We start from the raw sequence: 21,155 nt of genomic DNA, 5'->3' as shown, positions 1-21,155 counted from the left end.
TATTTCAGTAAATTTGACTAATTGCAATTTTCTTTTTTTTCAGTTAAGCTGATCTCCGAACGTTTTTACAATGAAGGTAATAAACATTTATGTATATACCGTATTTGATTTTTATTTATTTATTTATTGTGGTTAACAAACAATAAATAATACATACGGCAATTTTGTACAGAAGGAATTTACAATAGCAAACACTGGCGACGAGCTGATGGACGGGTGCCACGAAATGGCAAGATGAAATATGCATATTCTTTCGCTGCACGACGTTTAGTTACTTGTCCGAGCTGACGTTGCGTCGGGTTACGCTTTGCGAGCCAGAACGGTGTTCGTCCCTGCCAACTTTACGGCTTGATGGCGATGATTTCCACAGAATAAAAATGACAATTTGTTAGGTTTAGGATATTGATGAACTATATACGATCAGTAGGATAGTTCAAGCCTGAATTTTCTCCTTAGGGAGTGACAAAGGTTTTAGCTCTTTTACTTCATAAAAGTCATGGATGAGTTGAGGAAATGTGGATGTTTAAACATAAGCAGAATGGTTATTGTTACTCAGTATATAAAGTGGCCACATAAACCAGCCATTGACAGGTCATAAGCCCTGTTAATGCGTAGACTCCCATATTCCCTTCTCAAAAATGTTTTCCCTATCTGTTGAAACAAATTTAAATAGACTTTGAAAATATTAAGCAATGATTTTGTATCAGATTGTCATCTTATTACCCCATATCCTTTTGTTGATTGATACAATACAAAATATATGATGTTTTTGTACGCTTTTTCCATCAATAATCAAATTTCATTTTTCAGATCTCCTGTGCGCTTGTAATTGCCTTTGCCGGCCTGTGTTTGGCGGAGCCACCGGTGAATCGTTACCTTCCCCCCGGCCAGGGCGGGCTTAGCGCCCCTTCCAGTCAATATGGAGCCCCTAGCGCTCCGTCTAGCCAATATGGTGCCCCCAGCGCCCTGTCTAGCAAATATGGAGCCCCGGGTTCAGGATCCTCATTTGGGTATTTTTTTTGTTTGCAATTAATTACATGTTATACACAAGCATTTGTCGTCCTCGTGGTGTTATGGTAAACGCATTTGCCTACCACGCAATAGGTCTCGGGTTCGATTCTCGACATGTTTGATATAAAATATTAATTCAAAAGGGTGTTTTCACACTAAAATTTCGTGGGTATAATGGCAAAAAGTTCCCTGTTTTGAGAAATCATGCATGTAAGTTTTGTTCCAATTTTACTCTTTTATATCGTATTTAAATAAAGCAAGATGTTAAGTGCTTATTTAAGAACATGTTTTTAATTTTTCCGTTTCTTAATTTTATATTTAGTAAATATTGAGTTATTTGAAGCTTTTTGCTTGAATAAAATACCGGGTATACGACTTAAGCTTAAATTTGTTTTTAAAACTACAGATATATGAAATTTAACATGGCTTAGTGTATTTTGCCAGTTTGTAAAGTGTCAAAAAATTTACAAAATTGCATCATTAAGTCATATCCGCATATTTAAGAGTAAACGTTTTTAGACGATTAACGTTTTGTAATGTTTTTCATATTTTTCATATTAAAATGCTTTAGATACACGCATAATAAGTCCGACCATTTTATATGTTTTTTTTCAGGACTGATTTAATATGAATATTAAACATTAGTTTTGTATCAATAATAACACCTAAGTCGCGAATTTGACTATCTGTTATAGAGATCGGGGTATTATTAAAAGAGTAAGGAAAGCTGATCGTCGTTTTTTTGCGCGAAATACAATAGGATTTATTTCAAGTTTAATAATTAAACTTTCATTATGGTTTTCGATAAAGGCTTATTTATATACGGACCGATTATTCTCGTTCATTATTTTACAATAAATTAGTATGTTGAGGAGTGGGCAAGATGTGAAGATTACCTCGTTCTAGGACGAGAAAAATTTAGATATTGGGCTGTATTGTTGGGGAAGAAATATTGCGCAACTCCACTAACCTGTTCATGATGAGGCGTGACGTGCGCTGGAACCTGGCTGCTGAAGCTGGCGGTCGTGAGACACTGGCACTGTTTGTATAGAGCTGGCGGTCTAACTGCTGCTCGCTTGTTAAATGATTTTCGGAAGCACTTCACTTGTTTGATGTTGGATTAGTACTGAAGATTTAATCTTTTTTTCTGACACTCACGCGTAGAAGTATTGTTACGTAGTGTCCCAAGAAATGGAATGGACGGGTAGGTAAGGAACAGTCACCAAATAGCGCTCCCCATTTGTTTTATATTTCTGACAAATTATAATTGTTGATTAGGAGGTTAAAAATAATACGAAATTATTCGTTTACAATAAGGAATTTCAGCCCTACGGGAAATTGGATACAAAAATGTTATTGATTGATTTGGTGTTTATTTTATAGATTTCCATATTTAAAATTATAATATTAGAAATCAAACACTGATTTAAGTCTACTGATCACTTTATTTTATTTTTTAAAAATATAAAAAAATTAAAAACGAAAATTTCGTGGCAATTGTTTCGCCTTGTTAGGGCATCATTCGTTTGGAAATGCCCAATATGAAAACTCACAATATGAATATAGCGCACTTTTTAGATCACTGTCAATGCGGTGCCTTCTGCTATTTTATGTAAATATGTTTGCATTCGTAGTGCAAATTTTGTAATGACGAATCAGCCGGCCGGTGGCCGGCGCTCTCTGCTAGTGCAACGATCATATTAATTAAAATTGTAACAATAATCATTAATGTGTTTACTGGTGAAATGTTCACAATGTGTTATTACTTAATACAGTCGTACTTGGTTATTACGAGGAGGATGGGACTGAGTGAATTCGCTCGGTCTAAGTAAAAATAATAATTTTTTTTTGCAAACATATTTGCTCAATTGTCTTAAAATTAAAGTCCTGCTTAATAGATATATATTAAATACTCTCTCTCTTCAATCTGTGCCTCATATCTGAGGATGGTGATAACGCCCGACTTCGGGCATGGCTCGTCTGTGGACAGCTCCCTCCATCTGGAACGGTCTTGTGCTCTTCTGTAGGCATTCGTCAGTGATGATTCTGATAATTCAGTGACTGTGCCGCTCCATCTTGTCGGTTGACGTTCACGTGACCTTGTTCCTTCGACACTTTCCAAGAGAATTGTTTTCTCCAAACTATCAGAGTTCCCCCTGGAAATATGCCCAAAGAACTGCAGGATTATTTTCTCACACATGGATGTTAATCTTTCTCCTGTGTCCAGTATGCACTGGCCATAAAACATTTTAAGCAACTGAAAAGCGTTGTAAAAACCTCAAAAGTAAAGATATCATTATAAACTATAAAAAAAGTTGTAAATTGTAATGTGGTGCCGAGACAATACATACTGGAATTTACATAGCTTAGATTTTTTATACATGATTTCAACCATGTGTAATAAATTTCAATATATTTATATCAAGTAGCGAATACCGAATCAGAATCAACGATGTGGTCACAGATTGGTTTTAGGTCACCACTGGAGTTTGTCAAGGTTGCGTCCTTGCACCGTTCCTTTTTATAATCTTCATGGACTTCATTTTAAGGAAGTCAATTCCACAAGATCGAGGAATATCCATCTCCTCTTTCCGAAAACTCTGCGACTTAGGGTATGCCGATGATGCGGATATAATTGACGATTCAGTCACGAGTCACAGGCGACTGTAGATAGTCCAAATAGATACTCCGCATGCATGGGTTTAAAAATCAATATTGCAAAAACCCATGTACTGTGTAACACTTCATACCTCGATGCCCAAAATCCTCTGAATCTCTCAAATCAAATAATCAAAAGGGGCGAGAATTTTAAATACCTGGGAGTATATGTTACGGGAAATGGCAGCTTTTAAAAAGAACTGAGATTGCGGCTAGGAGTAGCAGGCACCACATCCAACAGCATGGAAGCTGTATGGAGATCGGATATTTATTCAGCGAAAACCAAAGGCTGCCTATATAACGCCTGCATAACACCTATTCTCCTCTATGGATGCGAATCGTGGCACCTCACTAGGGCCCTAAACAGCAAAATATTGAGTTTTGAGAATAGGTGCCTCAGAAGAATCTTGGGTGTGCGGTGGTTTGACTTTGTGCGGAATGAAGCAATAAGAGAACGGATGCAGCAAACTTTGGTGACATTTGTCATCAAGCGGAGGCTATACGGTTGGCTTGGCCATGTACTGCGGATGCCTCCTGAGAGCCTTAACTAAGCTTGCCTAATTTACAAGGCATCAGGTTCTCAACGTCCTGGATGTCAACTGCTAACTGTTCGTCGGCAGTTCATGTCAGAACTACGGGACGCGTACCGGACTTGGGAAGACGCACAGGAGCTGGCAGCTGACAGAGATGCCTGGAGGATCTTCGTGGACACCATATGCTCCAATTAGGGAGTGGACATGGAATGATGATAATTAGATTTTATTATTCAGGTTTTAATTAGTAAAATTATATTTTTACACCATTGAAGAGTTTTTGCTGAACGACTGACAATATTTTTGTTCAATATGTCAGAGAAGTAACTCGTTGTAAAAGTTAATAATTGTATGGAGAAAACCAAAAACTAAAATGTCCGTGTAGGTTTCCTCGTTACATCCGAAATATTGCTATTTCAGTGGTCGTTATAACCAAGTTTGACTGTAGTTTTTTTTTTTTAATTGAATATCCGGGAAGCTAAAATATGTCATAGGTTACTTTTCGTTTTAAAAAAAAATCATTTCCTCTTTTAAATTCCTTTAGAAAAATTAATTAACATCAAAACAGAATAACGATGCTACGTCGCCATTGACTACAAATTGTCGTATGTTTTGTTAGAGAACAAAAAATACGACTTTATTGTATTGTTACAGAACAGGCAATTGATACAGTCTACTTTTTATCGAAATTAATTAATAAGCTTATTTCTCCCTAACGCCATGCGAGCAGGTAAAGCTAGTAATTGATATTGTACGAAAGTTTAAAACAGTACATTGAAAGTTACCTTCATTCTGTATTATTTATATCTAAAAATATTTATCTTCTTCTAATACATTATTATTCAATGATTCGTTTTCTTCTTTAGTCTTAAAGCCAGGTTATCTCCACTGCTGGATAAAGGCCTCTTCCTATCGTTTCCAGTCTTTTTTTTATATCCTATCATATCCATATCTCGTAGATCAATCTTTTCTGTGCCTTCTAATATTTCTTGTATTTGCCATGGTCTCAATGAGCTGTCATCATTTTGCCTCGCCTAATGTGTCCCACCCACTGCCATTTTAGTTCAGTGCCTAATTTTATAATTTTCTATTCTGTCTCTTGTACATACCTATGCACCAAGTATCTGTCTTTCTATGGATCGTTGAATGCATTTCAGATTTTGGCTGTTTTTTTGTCTAACAGACGTGGATTCTAGTCCAAATGTCGATACTGGCAATAAAAACGAATCATAGTTTTGTATTTTTTAGCATACTGAGACATGACTATTTTCAATAATTTACTTAAGCTTGCTGAAAGCAGTCCAAATTAACAATGTTCCTCTTGGTAACTCCACTGTCTAGATATGTTTACTGTGTTTGACTTTATATACGATGTTTTATTTATGAATATGTCTTTCCTTGTTGACGTTTAACAATTATTATTCATTAATAATCTTTAACAAGCAAATCTTCTATTGTTTTTAGCGGATCTAGCTTTGGTTCCAGGCCTTCCCAGAACTACGGAGCTCCATCCAACCAATACCTACCTTCCAACCAAGGATACTCTGGAGCAAGCGGATATGGAGGAGACGACCAATACAACGTATGTCAACCACAGCTTTCCCCAAAATATTACAATCAATCAAACGATTTAAAGAAAATGAGGAAGTAAAATCTTCACTGGCTAGGATAAAATCAATTAAACATGATCAATTCGCCAAAATTATAACAAATCTCATGTTAAATCATTAAATCTCTATGTATATCTAAGATAACCTATAAAATAACAGTGTGGTTCCTACTCAGTGTTGAACGAAAGGAAGTTTTAAAGATAATACGTAAATGAGCACAACATATCAGTTTCCTTTTCCTCAGTGAGGAATGGAACACATAAAATAAAAGTTTTTTTGAAGTCAGTAAATGTAAACAGATTACACATGTATCTACAAACATCATTAATAATGCTCTTTATACATCACTTGATCCAGATAAGGAAAAGGCAGAAAAACTGCAAGACTATAATAGTGAGAACAATTTACCTGTTGCTGCTCTAGCTTTCTTGTTTTTCATAAAGCCAATTTAAGCACGCGTAAAATTGATAAAGATGTATTTTTTAGTAATTGTTTTTAATTATTTGATATGAAGGAGCCCGCTAACTACAACTTCGAGTACATGGTGCAAGACGCGAATTATGGAAACGATTTTGGACACAAGGAATCTCGTCAAGGAGAAAGGGCTGAAGGCGAATATTACGTTCTTCTTCCTGATGGCAGAAAACAGGTATTTTCTTAGAAGATCTCATATTAATCGTTACTGTTCCACTTTCGATCTTAATGGTGCGTAAGGTATTGCATTGATAGTAAGGTATTGCATGTAGGGTCCATAGTCAATGACACACACGTGTTAAATTAGTTCACCTAAAAAAGACTTATGACCGACGATGCAATGTCATCATTTTCAATCGAATCCTATACATGCGTAAAATGCAACTCTGAGTATTTCACATGAAATTGAAGGGCATCGCCCTGCAGTACATTCACATCGTCCCTACCATGAAGAAATGAACTACAAAGGAACATGGTCTATAAAGAGACCACAGGACGCAGCCTAAGTCAGTCAGTCAGTTCAGTTCACGTAAGACCAGCTCGACGACATCACACAGTTCCAGCATGTAGTTCAAGTGCAGTTACTTCAACCCATCATCGCCGCTACGCTTGCGCTACATAACCAAGTGCTGTATCTTATTCGCCATGTAATAAATACGCATTAAACACCAACCTCGTGTCTTCTCTGTCAATCTCTAACTGGGGTAGGAACTCCAACAAAACCCTCAGTGACTTTAATCCTACAGTACCAAGAGAATTAAATAAATTTATTTAATTCTCTTGATACTGTAGGACATTTTTAATGCAAATCTCTGTTGGCAATCAGAGCTTTTTGTCTTCATTAATGTATATTGAAAATACATTATTTTCGTTGTACGAATGGATTGACCAGACATGGTGTGTGTATGTATAAACATTTTTGATATTTACAGCCTTCGTTTAACTATATGTATAGTATAAATCAAACCATTTTGCTACCATGGTAAAAAAAATTAACACATGATCCAATGATATAGTAACATAAATTATTAAATTTTTAATGCAATGAAATCTTCGAGTTTTGTTTTATAAAGATTTTTGTTTTTATATTCATTGGTGCTTTTGATATCATTAAATTTTTTGCACTGAGGTGTTCCTCGGGGGATAAACTTACCTTCAAACTTTTTGAGCGGCTTCAATATTTAGGTGTAATGTTGGATTCAAAACTTACATTTCACCAAAACGCTAAGATGGTAATAAATAAGATTGCAAAAAAAATATCAATTTTGGGAAGGATCAGAAGATTTATTGATTAGGACTCCTGCAAAACTATTTACAAAGCAATTATTGAACCACACGTTAACTACTGTAGTAGCATTTTATTTTTATCAAACAAAGAAAACATAGATGAACTAACTGTATTACAAAATAAAGCCTTTAGAATCATTTTGAAAAAAAACCAGATATACGAGGGTAAAGTCGATGGTAAATGAAATGAAATTATTAACATATAAACAAAGAATATTTTACAATACAATGATATTTGTTCATAAAATTATAAACTCTAATAAAAAAACAGAATTTTGGAAAAAAAATGATCGGAACCAGCATGAACACGATCACAATACTAGAGAAAAGAACAAAATTAGACTTCCATTTAGGAAAAAGGCAAAGTCACAAAACTCAATTTTATTTAAAGCAATTAAAAAGTATTACGAAATGGAAAAAAATATTTATGAAGAAAAAAATATATTAAAATTTAAAATAATGGTCAAGACATATGTGATAAACAATTTATAAATTAAATATATTTGTAATGTTTTTATTAGAACACACATAACAATATGTATGATATGTGTGCCCTACTTTAAGATTTAAATAAATAAATAAATAAAGGCCATTTTAATAATTTCAAAAATAAAATTTAAAACGGATTAAAATATTAGGTGATCGAAACCTTTTTTTCTAGATCGTAACCTACGAAGCTGATGAGCAAGGATACAGGCCCAAGATCCGTTATGAAGATACAGGAGCTGGTGCTGGTGGATATGGTCGTGGAGGAGCTGGTGGTGGATATTCTGGATCTAACGGAGGCTACTCAGGATCTAACGGAGGCTACTCAGGATCTAACGGAGGCTACTCAGGATCTAACGGAGGACACTCGGGGTCTAACGGAGGATACTCAGGATCTAACGGAGGACACTCAGGGTCTAACGGAGGATACTCAGGATCCAACGGAGGATATTAAACCAACGCTAATCAATTTAAAACTTCATCCGACGCAAAATTGATATCTTCAATCAATCAACCAAAACCTTAAACGCATTTATCACTAACCACGCTATCAAATTTATCTTTCATTCTTGTGTTTCTTATTTAGGCGGGTCCTAATATCAAGCACTTTATTCTTATTAATTTTCATTTCTTCATTTCATAGTCCTGGTTGGTTTTTTGAAGCATCATTTTGGATGAAGATGGAACTGGAATGTGCAATATATATGTTTTGATGTAAAGTGTTCAAAAGTGCCAGTCGCTTGTCAAAATGTTTTTGATTTGTGCGTGTAATTTATTAATTATATATTTATTCGAAATAAAAATGGTATGAATTCCAATGTAATAATTTTTTTCATTTTTACACTACGTTTTTTTTTTTACATACACAAATTATTTTGTTTCTTAATTACCTGCTTCACTAGGTAGCACTGCATCGAGGCAGGAATTAATATTTTTTTCAGTTGAGTCAGTATAATAAAAAATAATAAAATATTGGTGACATTTTTGAAGTCTGGCTTCAGGTTTTCTACGACAATACGCCCGCCCTAACTCACGGAATACTGTAACCCTTCCACGAACCCCTAGGGTTCCGGGGAAAATCTTTTAGTAACCTCTGCTTTATACTATACCTTCATGGCTGTATTTTGAGCATGTTTTTTACTTAAAACAATCTATAATCGAAAATATTGATAGATACAAATTAAAATAAAAAAATCGTCAATTTCGGAAATTATAACTAAGAACAAGAATGCGTATAACTTTAAATGATAACAGTTTGTTTTTTTATCAAAAATTTATTACAAAATTACACATATAAAAATACGAATCGAAAATTTCAGGTGAACAAAAAAGGATAGATAAATAAAGACAAATATTTAAAAACATACAATAAATAGCAGACTAACTGAAGAACACGACATCGAAAAATCGTTAAAAGAAAAATCCTAGTAAAAATATTGTACAAATTGAAGATTCGTTTTCATGGCAAAATTTGGTGCTCAATATACAAACAAGTGAATAATTAACTCTACATTTAACAATATGTCAACATTGGCAACTTTTAAAGTATAATTATAATAAAGGATGCATAATTTAAATATAATATTATTCAAAGTATTAACTTTGTGTTCAAACATTTTAATAGAATGTAAATATTTGTGTAACGACCTACTGACTTTTCTTTGTCTACTGATTTCATCAACACACTGATTATACTAATATTTTTTAACATAAATGATAAAGGCTTAAAATACTATTCTTTTCAGAAAATTGCAAAGAAGGTATCCCTATTAGGAAGAACAAGGAATAAACTAGACCTTTAAAGATCTCTAATGATATTTAAAAGTTTTATAGTTCTGTGCATTGATTATTGCTAATCCAGTATAAAAATACGTACCTAGTAAAAATATTTAAGTAATGTGGGAGATCTAAAGAGACTCCAAATAATGCAAAATAAAGCAATGAAAATTATATTTAGATGAGATAGACGCAATCAAATAATGAAAATGATTCAACTTCTGGATACTATCACAAATGATGAGAGAATCAATTTCAATGTTGCTAATGAAATTAACAAAATCATTAAAGGAATACTGTCGAGACATTTCTAAAACAAATAAAAAAATAGTGAGTTCTTTGTGAGGATTAAAAACTTTAGACTGAGAAAGAAATCAAAAGCAATGTCCCAGAACTGCCTTATGTACAAGGATATAAAGTTGTTTGAAGAAATGACAGAAAACATTAAAAAAATTGGGAACTGTTAATATATTTAAAATTAAATGTAATGAGTAGGTTTGTTTACATGTAAAAAATATAAGTTGAGATATATATTTCTAACATCGAATGTTAAGGATCTGGGCGTGAGATTAGCACCCTGAAATTTCATGAACACATAGAGGCAATCAGTGGTAAAGCATTGGAGATGTTTGGATTCATTCTGCGTACTGCCAGCGTTTTCGAAAATACCCGCGTACTGAGAACTCTTTACAACTCCTTGGTGCGAAGTAGACTCGAGAGTGACTCGATGATTTGGGGGCCACAGAACTGAAGTACTCTCATAGGATAGAGGAAATCCAAAAGAAGTTTCTGAAATATCACTACATGAGAGAGTGCGGGTATTATCCTTGGCTCTACCCGACCGAGTTTCTCCAGAGTATTCTCGGCTACAATTGTTTAGAGACTAGAAGGAGTGTGTATTTGACTACACATTTTTATCGATTGTTGCGCGGTATTGTCGATATACCTTAGATTATGATGAGCATTGGTTTATATGATTTAGTCGGCCTCGTGGTGTAGTGGTCAACGCGTTTGCCTGCCATGCAAGAGGTCTTGGGTTCGATTCCCGACATGGTTTACATGAAATATTTATTTAAAAGGGTGTTTTTACGATTGAATACTTTATAGTCCCTAGACTGGGGTTTTTCGGAGCAGGATTCTCCTACTATTTTGACAAGAGTCTCTTTATGTATTTTTCGTCTTTTTATAATATGTACGTCTTGAATTTTAGTTTAGAGTGTAGATGTTATTTTTAATAAATGAATGAAATTTAATTGAATTATTAGTAGTGAATATAAGTTAAGAGTTTAAATATTATCAATTAACAATGTTAAAATAAGTATATATGTAAATATTGCACTGTACTGTATTAATCATAGAGCTAAGTAAAATAAATAATTAATAATGTAAGAAATATTGAAATCATTATCGTCATAGTTCCATGTCTGCTCCCTAGTTGGAACTATGGTGTCCACAAAGAGCCTTCAGGCATTTCTGTCAGCTGCTAGCTTATGTCGATCTTCAGTTCAGTCAGGTTCGCGTCCTGTGGTTCTGACATGTACTGCTGACGGGCAGTCAGCAGCGGACTCCGAAATCCTGATGCCTTGTAAAGTAGGCAAGCGTGCTGAAAGCTCTTAGGAGACATATCTTCCGCTTGATAACAGTTTATACTGGTGACAGTAGCGTCCGATTTCTTTTTTTTCATTCCTCACAAAGTCAAACCGCCGTACACACAAGATCCTTACGAGACATCATTCTCGAAACTCAGTATTTTGTAGCTTTAGTGATTTACCACGATTTGTATCCGCAGAGGAAAAAATGCTGTTATGGTAATTAGTGCACGTTAGTTTTAGTTTAGAAAAGCATGTGTCCTATCAGTACGTCAGTTTTATATTTTTATGCAACTTGATGAAGGTGTATGTTGGAATGTGCATGTTAGTGTAATTAATGTCCTGATGAAACCGACAGACATAGAAAAACCGGTAAGTGGGTATATACATTTACTTACTAACATTTAATGTATATGATCAGGGAATATAAATAATATTGAACAGAATATAAAATATATGTGAGATGAAAATGCAACTTTTTACCAACTGTGTTTTGAAATAAATATAGTGTTTTCTATCACCAAATCTAATAATATGTCTGATAAGCTAGTTTATGAATAATCTGTTTTTTTTATACTTTGGTGCCACAGTGAGTTGCTTTAAGGGTTTGGTCTATATTAGTGTGAATATATAAAAAAAAATGTGAAAGGGTTGGCATGGCATTTAGAAAATTCTGACGAGCTGCCCAAACTGGTTGTATGTGAAAATTGGCTCAGAGATTTGCCTCACGTTGCTGGCAGCCCTGAAAATAATAAAGAAATACATTAATTTATTAATTCATCGTATGTAATATTGCCACAATGATTTTAAAGCATGTCGAGACCAATCTTCTATATAATAATCAAAATATCTATGGTTTCATCATGTTTGTCACCCTGATAGTACTTTAAGAATAATTTAATTGTCACTTTCGGAATCAATTGTAAGATACGCTTTAACCTCAAGGGCTTTTTCCAGTAATACAAACAGAACTTACAAAATTCAATGATCAAATTATTCATTGAAAAAAAATTGTACTGTCAGCGACACGATATTCCAATATCCATATTGTATAAATCTATAAATAGTTTATCTGTTAGAGCTTTATTATGGTCCAAGCTGGTTTCTCAGCATGCGTCTCTATCTGAATATAGAAATAAATTGGAGCATGTAAATAATACTCGGTTCACTAGTGTAGATGGACTAGATCTCCTTAAAATCAATAATAAATACGGGAAAAGAACACTAGAGTACAATTTATCAAAAATGTATAATATGCTCCCATTAAATATAAAAAAAATAAATAAAAAATCCTGGCTCAAGATAAAGACGTCTGCTGAGAATCTGGCTTTTAGAACGTGTTTTTTTATATCAATTTATTTTAATGTTATTATTTTTATTTGGACATTTTTTTATTTTCGATGTACATATTTTTCTTTTTTTCCATGGTAATAACAGTTTTTATATGTTTATAGAACTTAAGAGATAAGATTATGTATACATATTAAAATTTAACCATAAGCACCTGCTGACGAACTGCATTTTATGCAGTTCAGTAGGACTTGATAATTTATATGTTTTTGTATGCTTTTGATAAATAAATTTAAAAAATAAAAAACAAAATTAACAAAATCTCTTCTTGGTTTTATCAATAGAATGACGACGGACCTCAAAAATATTAATACCACCAAAATTCTTGTTCACTAGTTAGACCCCATTTAGAATATTCCTCTCCAATTCAATCTCCATTCTATCGGACTCATATTGACCATATCAACTCTGTTCAACAACGTTTTCTAAGAAAAGTGACATGGTCGCTCGGATTGTAAATGGATATTGTTCCTATTTTGAAATTGAGCAATCTATCAATCAGTTTTGATTGGAGAAACGTAGAACAGAGATGGACCTTATATGAATTTTCAAAAAAGCTATAAGCGATGTCCTAACTCTGTTGCAATCAATTCCTTTTCATGTTCCCAACCGTGTCACCAGAAGTCAAAATATAGTATTTATTTAATTTTCTGAGAGCAACTTTTGTTTTTATGCCCCAATGTCCAGAATGTGTAGATTAGTCAATTCATCACACAACTTGAATTTTTTTGGGATGAGTGTGGGATGAAAACGAATTGACATGGTTTTAGCTCGAAGTCTTATATGTTTATCATGATTATGAGTATATTGCATACCATAAATTTTTTGCCCTTTTTTGTCTTTGCTTCATAGTTTTATGTTCTTTTTGTTCAGTTTCTTGTGTATATGTTCCGTCATGTAACTGTCATAATTGGCTTAGACCGTAAATATAATAAATAAATAAATCATCTTACCTAAGTTTGGCAGCAGTTGGCGCTCTTCCAGACCTGAGTTTAGCTGGGTTGGCTGACTGTTGAAGAAGAACGTATCTTCCTGAAGCTACAGCATTAGACACGGCTATTTCTCCTTCACCAGCTTCTTCTTCGTCTCCAAGATCGTTGACTTCAGTGGTTTCCTGTGGCAACAAAGAAATTCAATCAATTTAAAAGACATATTTTTCTGAAAGGTTTTCAAATCAATCTCCAACACGGCAATAAATGGATAGCATGTTGTGTAACCACAAGATATTGTTAATTTATTTTGAACATTTTATTTATTTATCACGCAACGCCACTCACCAAAAAAACTCAAATCTTTTACAAATATTTCTTCATAAGTCACTTCAATTCACTTCTTCAAAAGTTTCGATGGTTTAACAAGTAAAGAAGCATAATGATATAGGAAAAAAAAATATTTAAAAAAAAAAAATACAAACAGAAGGTTTAGAAATATATGTCAAGCAACATTTAAATGAAATATTTTATGTATGTTGTTATTATTAGAGAAAAGATAAGAATGTGCTTATGTGTGCCCTATTTCAAGATTCAAAATAAAATTAAAATAAGTAAAAACATATTTGTTGGCACCTCTCGGTCTCGTGGTGTAATGCGCAGCGCGTTTGCTTACCATGCGAATGGTCTCGGGTTTGATTCTCGACATGGTTGACATGAAATATTTATTTAAAAGGGTTTTTTACACAGAAATATTTCACAGTCCCTGGACTGGTACCTGAAGCGTAAGACTGATCATCTTACCTTCATGTAAAAAAAAAAATGATCAAGATTTGCTGCGATTGGTGTACCAATGCAGTGCCCTATGCACCATTAGGTGCGGAAAGGGAACGAAGAAGATACCTCTATGCATAATGCTCATATTTCCTAGTTTAAACAGTTTATTCATAAAAAAAAAATGATTGGATACTTTTAATAAAAAAAATAGAATGCACTGACTGTACCACCACTGTCAATTATATTACGTTTCAACAACTCATCAGGTAAATAAAAAAACTTTAAAAAATGTTTGATTCAAAAATGGACATTAGAAAATCGGGTTGTGGTCCTGTGGCTAGTGTCTCGGACTCACGGACCAAAGGTCTGTGGTTCAAATCCCACTCTACCCCAATTTAATTCCATTTTCTAATAGTGAGTTATTTACAACTCGTTGAAAATGGCCCTCAAAATTAAATATTTGGGTAAATCATAAGAACGCAAATATTTATTAAAAAAAATAAAAAAATACGATGCATTGGTTGTGTACCAGACGAAATACTTACAATCATTAGTTTTGCAATAATTTCTTTGAATGGGTTATTAATCATAATTAAATTCAGGATTATTTTGTTCGAGGAAAACCACGTGATTAAATTTAATTGTTTAAAATCTAAAACAAACTAATTTAGTGATCGTTTTAATAAGTGCATTTACGGCAAAATTAAAACGTTAATTTTAATTATAATTTAAATAGCCATATATTGTTATGACTGTACTAGACGAGAACACGTAAATACATGCATATCTTGCGTTAACTGTACTAGGCCAGTGTGCGTACGAATGCACTGATGCAGTTTTTAATTTGCAAGAAACGTGAAATGGTGACAATAACAATTTGTGTTTTGAAACGTAGTTTTTTGCAATGGCGGTTGAAGTGACTTGTTTTAATATAAACAAAGTGTTTAAAAGACATAACACAACTAGAAATGAATAAATAAAGAAATGTAATTATAATATTTAGTGTAAATCCTATTCGTGAGTGATAAAAAATGCGGTGACGTCTCGTTTTTTCCTTAAAAAATACGGCAATCACAAATCTTACTTTATTTGTAAAATTTGCATTCCACAGTTTTCCTTCTGTTTTTGCTAAGAAGTTTATTTATTGGTGTAAGCAGATCATTGAAGAAATCCGTTTTTTGTCACCAGGAACGTCTACTTCTTTTAAGGTGAGTCTTTAGTTTCATTTCATTTTACTCTGCAGTTAACCCTAAACTATTTTCGGCACGAACAAATGTTTATTTAACTTTTGTGAGGCTGTGATGTCACACTAATCGACATACTCAATATATTGATAAATGTGTTGTTAATTAAATTATCTGGGCTAGTATTCTGAACGCGATTGCGCACAAAAAGATCGCTCTGTTAGCGTGAATTTAGTACGTAAATACGCGTTAAATTGCGTCTTCTACGCTCTTTCCTACGCAATTGTCTTTTGTATGCTGACGATGCTGTACTTCTTGCTAACAACAAAGAGGAACTGCATTTTTTGTCAAAAAAAGGTCTACGATGTATGCAAGAGAAGCGATTTGCTGATGAATGTCGATAAATCGAATGTGATGGTTTTTGAAAGAAATGAAAGTATGACTAAATGTGAAATCACTGTGAATGGAGTTATACTAAAACAAGTAGAGGAATTCGTGTATCTGGGAAGTATGTTCACTAGGGATGGAATGACTGAGGCCGGAAACAGAGTAAACGGTGCACTTAAATCGACCTTGGCAAATAAATGTTTTATCACAAGAGGCAAAATTGGCAGTTCACAGCGGAGTCCTGGTCCCGTCCCTGATGTATGGGAGCGAAGTATGGACTTGGAAAAACAGGGATGAAAGTAGGCTGAATGCTGTCGAAATGCAATCTCTCGGGAAAATGTGTGGTAAAACTATGTTCGATAGATGCACAAATGTTGAGATCCGTACGTTAAGTAAGGTTAAAACAAGTATTATCGACAAAATCAAAGGAGCTTTGCGCTGGTTTGGACATGTAGAACGAATGGACAGCGAAAGAACGGCTAAGAATATTTACAATGCGAATGTTGATGGATGCAGAAATAGAGGAAGACTGAGAAAGACATGGCATGACCAAATCTAACAAATACTCAAAGATGGACATGTCAAAAGTCGGATAATTCGGCGTGCGTGCATGTCTTCCTCTACATGACATTACACGTTTAGAGGAATTACATATATAAAGATAAGCATTTTTATTTTTTAAATGTGTTTCATCTACCGTATGATAGGTAGGATAGGTAGGTAAGGGACAATTATTTTGAAACAAAAATCATGCCTTTTAGCATGCTTTCCTGTTTCGAGATAACTGACACTATCATTAATACTACTCTCGACTCCATGCACAGTAACATAAAGCCAGCTTCCATTGGAGACATCCATCGGTACAGTACTCGATCAAATAACAATATTTATATTGGATCTGTGAAGTCTACGAAGTTTGGTACTAGATCTTTACAATACAAAGGTTTCAAGGAATTTAATAAATTGCCACAAAAATTTAAAGTACCGATTTCAAAATATAGAAACAGGACGTGCGAATTGAAGAATTATTTTTTCCAGAAGTACTTTGAATAAATAATGTTAGTTTATCCAGAGAATGCGCATCTTGAACATATATCTTTTAATATTTTACCATTTTTGCTTGTATATGTAATTTTTAATACTATTTAAATATTATTTGTGTTTTTTTTATACTTTTTTTAGCTTGTATACATAATTTCAATACGTTTTTGATAAAAAAATAATAACCTGTATTGGGTGTGCGCATATTTTGTTAATTAAAAAAAAAGATTTTATTTTGTACTAGTTCAGTATGTATATATACATACATGTAATTTTTAAACTTTTTCAATTTTCTTTCCCAGATTGCATAGTGTAAACATTATTTTGAATTTATTTCCATGCCTAGTATTTCTGTTTATTTTGTTATTTTCAAGTATTTTTCATACCCTTTAATTTGTAGTATATCATAATTTTAATTTTTCTGCTTTTGTAAATAATATTATAGTTTAAAATGTAAAAACGTATTTTAATAAATTTGTTATCTGTATGTCCCTAAATGAGTTTTTTTTGTATATAATTATGTATAATATATTTTCAATTTAATAAAAAAAAAAAATTAAAAAATTATTGCGATAAATCATTTGTTGATTCTCTGAACATGATCTTGTTCGTAATTTATTATAAATAAACGCAATGGTTCATTTATATTTCAAATTAAGTCACACTTTACATAAACTTGTTACAGTTTTTTAGACTAAACTTGTCCTAAGCCATAATAATTAACAGGGAAAAAAAGTATAGTAAAAAAAGTATAGAAAAAAAAGAACATTGAATACCCAAAAAAATGGTTGTATTGCGTGTTACAAACATAATAAAATAAACAGATTAGTGGTTAAAAATAATTAGAGAATAAAGTAGTGATAAATAAATAAAAATATTAAAATAGAAATTATATACATACTATAATAATATTTTGACTATGCAACTACCTACACTGTTCAATTTCGAAGTACCACACAATTATGCATCTTGGCTACGCCATGAATTTCTGATAGAATTATTTCGTAACGTCGCAAAGTCACCCTGAGTGGCGCCTGCTAACGTCACTCAACAAAAACATCCTGGTTTTTATGATGTATGTCAGCCACGCCATTAAGTTATTATAAAAGAATTTTGTGACGTTACAAAGTCACCACTGAGTCGCGTCTACTGACATATTAGTCAACAAATATTAAATAATTTTTATTGTCCTTTTTTCGGATGCGCAACAAATTTTTAAAAAGCAGCGTTTCATATTCTAACATAACCTATTAAACTAGTTTTTAAATTGAATCTTTTGATTAAATTAATTAAAAAGATTCAACGATTTAATCTAATATTTTTATCGTAATTAAAAATAAACAAATACTTAATATAAAAATAGGTGCTAACGCTAATCAACGAATAGTGGTTTTATTATTTAATCACTCTTTTTATACGACAAAGTTTTGAGTATGTCCAAATGTTAGCAGACTGGCTGGATTTTCTCTCTAAGGAGTTTCCAGGCTTTGCTTAGAAGGTGAATTGGTTCAGCCGGATGAATCTCACCCACGTGATAAAGGTTTCAGCTCTTTTATTTCACAAAAGTCGACAAATGGAAGAGTTAAGGAAATGCGGATGTTTAAACATGTGCATAATGGTGAATGTTACACAGTGTGTAAAGCGGCCACTTAAATAAATTAATAACAGATCATAGATCCTGTGAATGCCTTGACTTCCATATTTTCTTCTCCAAAATGTTTTTCTCTGTTACAAAAAAATGGGTTAATTAGCTTACCTCGTCAACGGTTTGCGGCACTTCATCTTCTTCTGGCAAGTCTTCGGGTTGGTCAACTTCCGTTTCTTCTTGTGGGACTTCCTGGGACGCTGGTGGTCCGTATTCCCTCGGAGGCCCGTACTCCTGGGCAGGAGAACCTCCTTCTAGAGCTGGTGCTCCGTAGGTATCCAGGGCTTCTTGTCTCTGGCTTTGTTGAACAAATCTGGAAAGAAAATTCAATCCAAATTTAATATTTAACTGACTGACTGACAAAAATTTAACTGAAATATATTTGCATTTTTCTAGCAATATATTATGTCAATCTTGAATTCAGCGTTGTCTACAAACATTTGAACATATCTTAAATATTGTTGATTGTTATAAAAAGTTACTTTAAAAAGAAAGTGCCTGCATGCATTGTCTAGATTTAGGTTGCTTTCGAACTACTTTTCTCATAAATTCTGAACAGCTCATTTAGCAATAACAATTTTGTTACCTCTGGCTGAAAACTGGAGCTGGCCTTAGTCTCTGCTTAGCTGGTAAACCCTGTGGTACGGTGAACCTTCCAAACTGTTGTGCCACAAATCCAGTTGCAAAAGTTTCTCCATTCTTCCTTCCCTGGAGTTTTGATCCAAACTGCTGCACCGGTGGCTGGAACCCGTTTGTGGTGCTGTACGCCAATTGCTGTCTCTGGAATTGCCGTTGTTGTTGGAACTGCTGCTGGAACTGTCCTTGAATGAGCTGCCTCGATGGAGAAACCTGGAGACGTCCAGATTTTTGCTTTTGCTGGCGGAGACGCTGGGCTCGAAGACGCTCGCTAGGCAGGGAGCGGAATTCTTTCGCTGGCTCTACTCCGGGCAGACCTGATAAAAGTGATAAAAAAATTATCGAAAAAGTTTGATAGCTTCCAGAAATATTTTTTTTTTTTTAATGTTTTTTAAAAACCTGTCAGGGTTATATAAACATATTATAAGGTCTAGTCATGATATGTCTTGTCTGGTTAGTGTAGTCATCCTGAGCTTTAAAAGATTGTTTTTTTGATTTGTGTCCAGTATCAATTTTCCTTCTTTAAAAAAACACGCATTATCCTGGATTCAAACAAAATACATGAACTCTTTTTTTCTATGATATATTTTGTTGCCCTTATAAGGAACATTTTTATGTTTTTTTAATATTTTTTTTTTAATTACTTTAAAAAAGTACCATATAATCTTTGACAGAATATTTTATTTTCTCTTTCTTAAGTTACACAAAAATATTATAACTGCCCATTATTTATTCAAGGAGCAAAAATTCATTAACATTTTCTTGTATACCCACGAACAGGCCATGCCTTTGTGGGATTTTTTGTTTACTATTTTTACTATTAATTTGTATTTCATTGCTATGTAATTATGCTTTATTTTTTGAATAATTTGTTTTACCTCTTATGTAGATTGTAAAAAAACAAAACAAAAAAAAAAAAAAAAAAAAAAAGTAAGGCAAGTCATTGTAGTGGTTAAATAAAATCTCGTTGAAAATCAATATTTCATGTCGCCCTTCCTAAGAATTTTACCCGGGACATCAAGTATGAAAGGCGACCGCCCTAACCACTACACAACCAAGCGGACTTATCTCTACTAGATTTTCCTTTTCGGGATTTTTACGAAATAGGACATTGAATGTGTTTTCTTGATTACTTTTGTTTTTATATCCCAACGTCCAGAATGCGTAGATTAGTAAATTCGTCACACAACTTGAAACTCTTCGGGATAGATCTTCACCCAGTGTGCGATGAAGATGAATTGGGAAGGTTTAACTCGTAGTCCTATATGTTTATCATGTTTACGAATCCTATTATTTTATTGCCCATGTTTGTCTTTGCTACATGGTTTAATTTTAATTTTGTTCAGTTTCTTGTATATATGTTTCTTCATGTAACTGTTGTTATTGGACCAGGCCGTATACATTATCAATTAATAAATATATAAACACTTTGAGCACCGGCCGAATACACATAGAATTTACCCTGTGCCCGGCCCATTTTTGTGAAATTTAATGCTTTGTGAGGAGTTTCTTAAACGTGACATAATTATGAAAATACTAAGTTAAATCAATTCTCACTTCTCACATTTATTTTAAACAATTAAATAAGTCATTTTTGTACGATGGTTTTGCCAACATTAGCCTTTATGGAGAGCCGCATTGCAATGTTCACACGTATACCTACAGCGTCTCACTCCTTTTTTTGTGCTTTGTATCCCGGAGCCGCGTAAACACGTATTTATAATAACCACACGTTGTGTCCCGGTCCTGTGTTTTCACGAAGTTTACCAGCAGCAAAAAGTA

General features: G+C 33.5%; 2 protein-coding genes across 2 annotated transcripts in view; one reads left to right on the top strand and one right to left on the bottom strand.

Annotated features, from left to right (window-relative positions):
• The first annotated feature begins 70 nt into the window (after positions 1–70).
• Positions 71–9,460, top strand: LOC148271800 (uncharacterized). The gene is made up of 5 exons (XM_088240914.1): positions 71–76; positions 811–1,010; positions 5,667–5,784; positions 6,327–6,461; positions 8,235–9,460. The coding sequence occupies exons 1-5, from the start codon at positions 71–73 to the stop codon at positions 8,511–8,513; spliced, it is 738 nt and encodes a 245-aa protein (XP_088097040.1). The 3' UTR covers positions 8,514–9,460.
• Positions 9,461–11,504: 2,044 nt separating this feature from the next.
• The window catches only part of LOC148271799 (uncharacterized), a 28,718-nt gene continuing 19,067 nt past the window's right edge, over positions 11,505–21,155 (bottom strand). The window contains exons 4-7 of the mRNA XM_088240915.1: positions 19,324–19,690; positions 18,849–19,050; positions 13,728–13,888; positions 11,505–12,166 (exon numbers count right to left, since the gene is read on the bottom strand). Coding sequence (XP_088097041.1) covers positions 12,088–12,166; positions 13,728–13,888; positions 18,849–19,050; positions 19,324–19,690 — 809 coding nt within the window. The 3' untranslated portion in view covers positions 11,505–12,087. The remainder of the gene's footprint in view (positions 12,167–13,727; positions 13,889–18,848; positions 19,051–19,323; positions 19,691–21,155) is intronic.

Source organism: Micrasema longulum, unplaced genomic scaffold (assembly GCF_059751315.1).
Source record: "Micrasema longulum isolate JH-2025_06_02 unplaced genomic scaffold, ASM5975131v1 h1tg002640l, whole genome shotgun sequence".
Taxonomy (NCBI): Eukaryota; Metazoa; Arthropoda; class Insecta; order Trichoptera; family Brachycentridae; genus Micrasema; species Micrasema longulum.
Note: the sequence above shows the minus strand (reverse complement) of the source record. Positions and strands in the feature narration are given on the sequence as shown.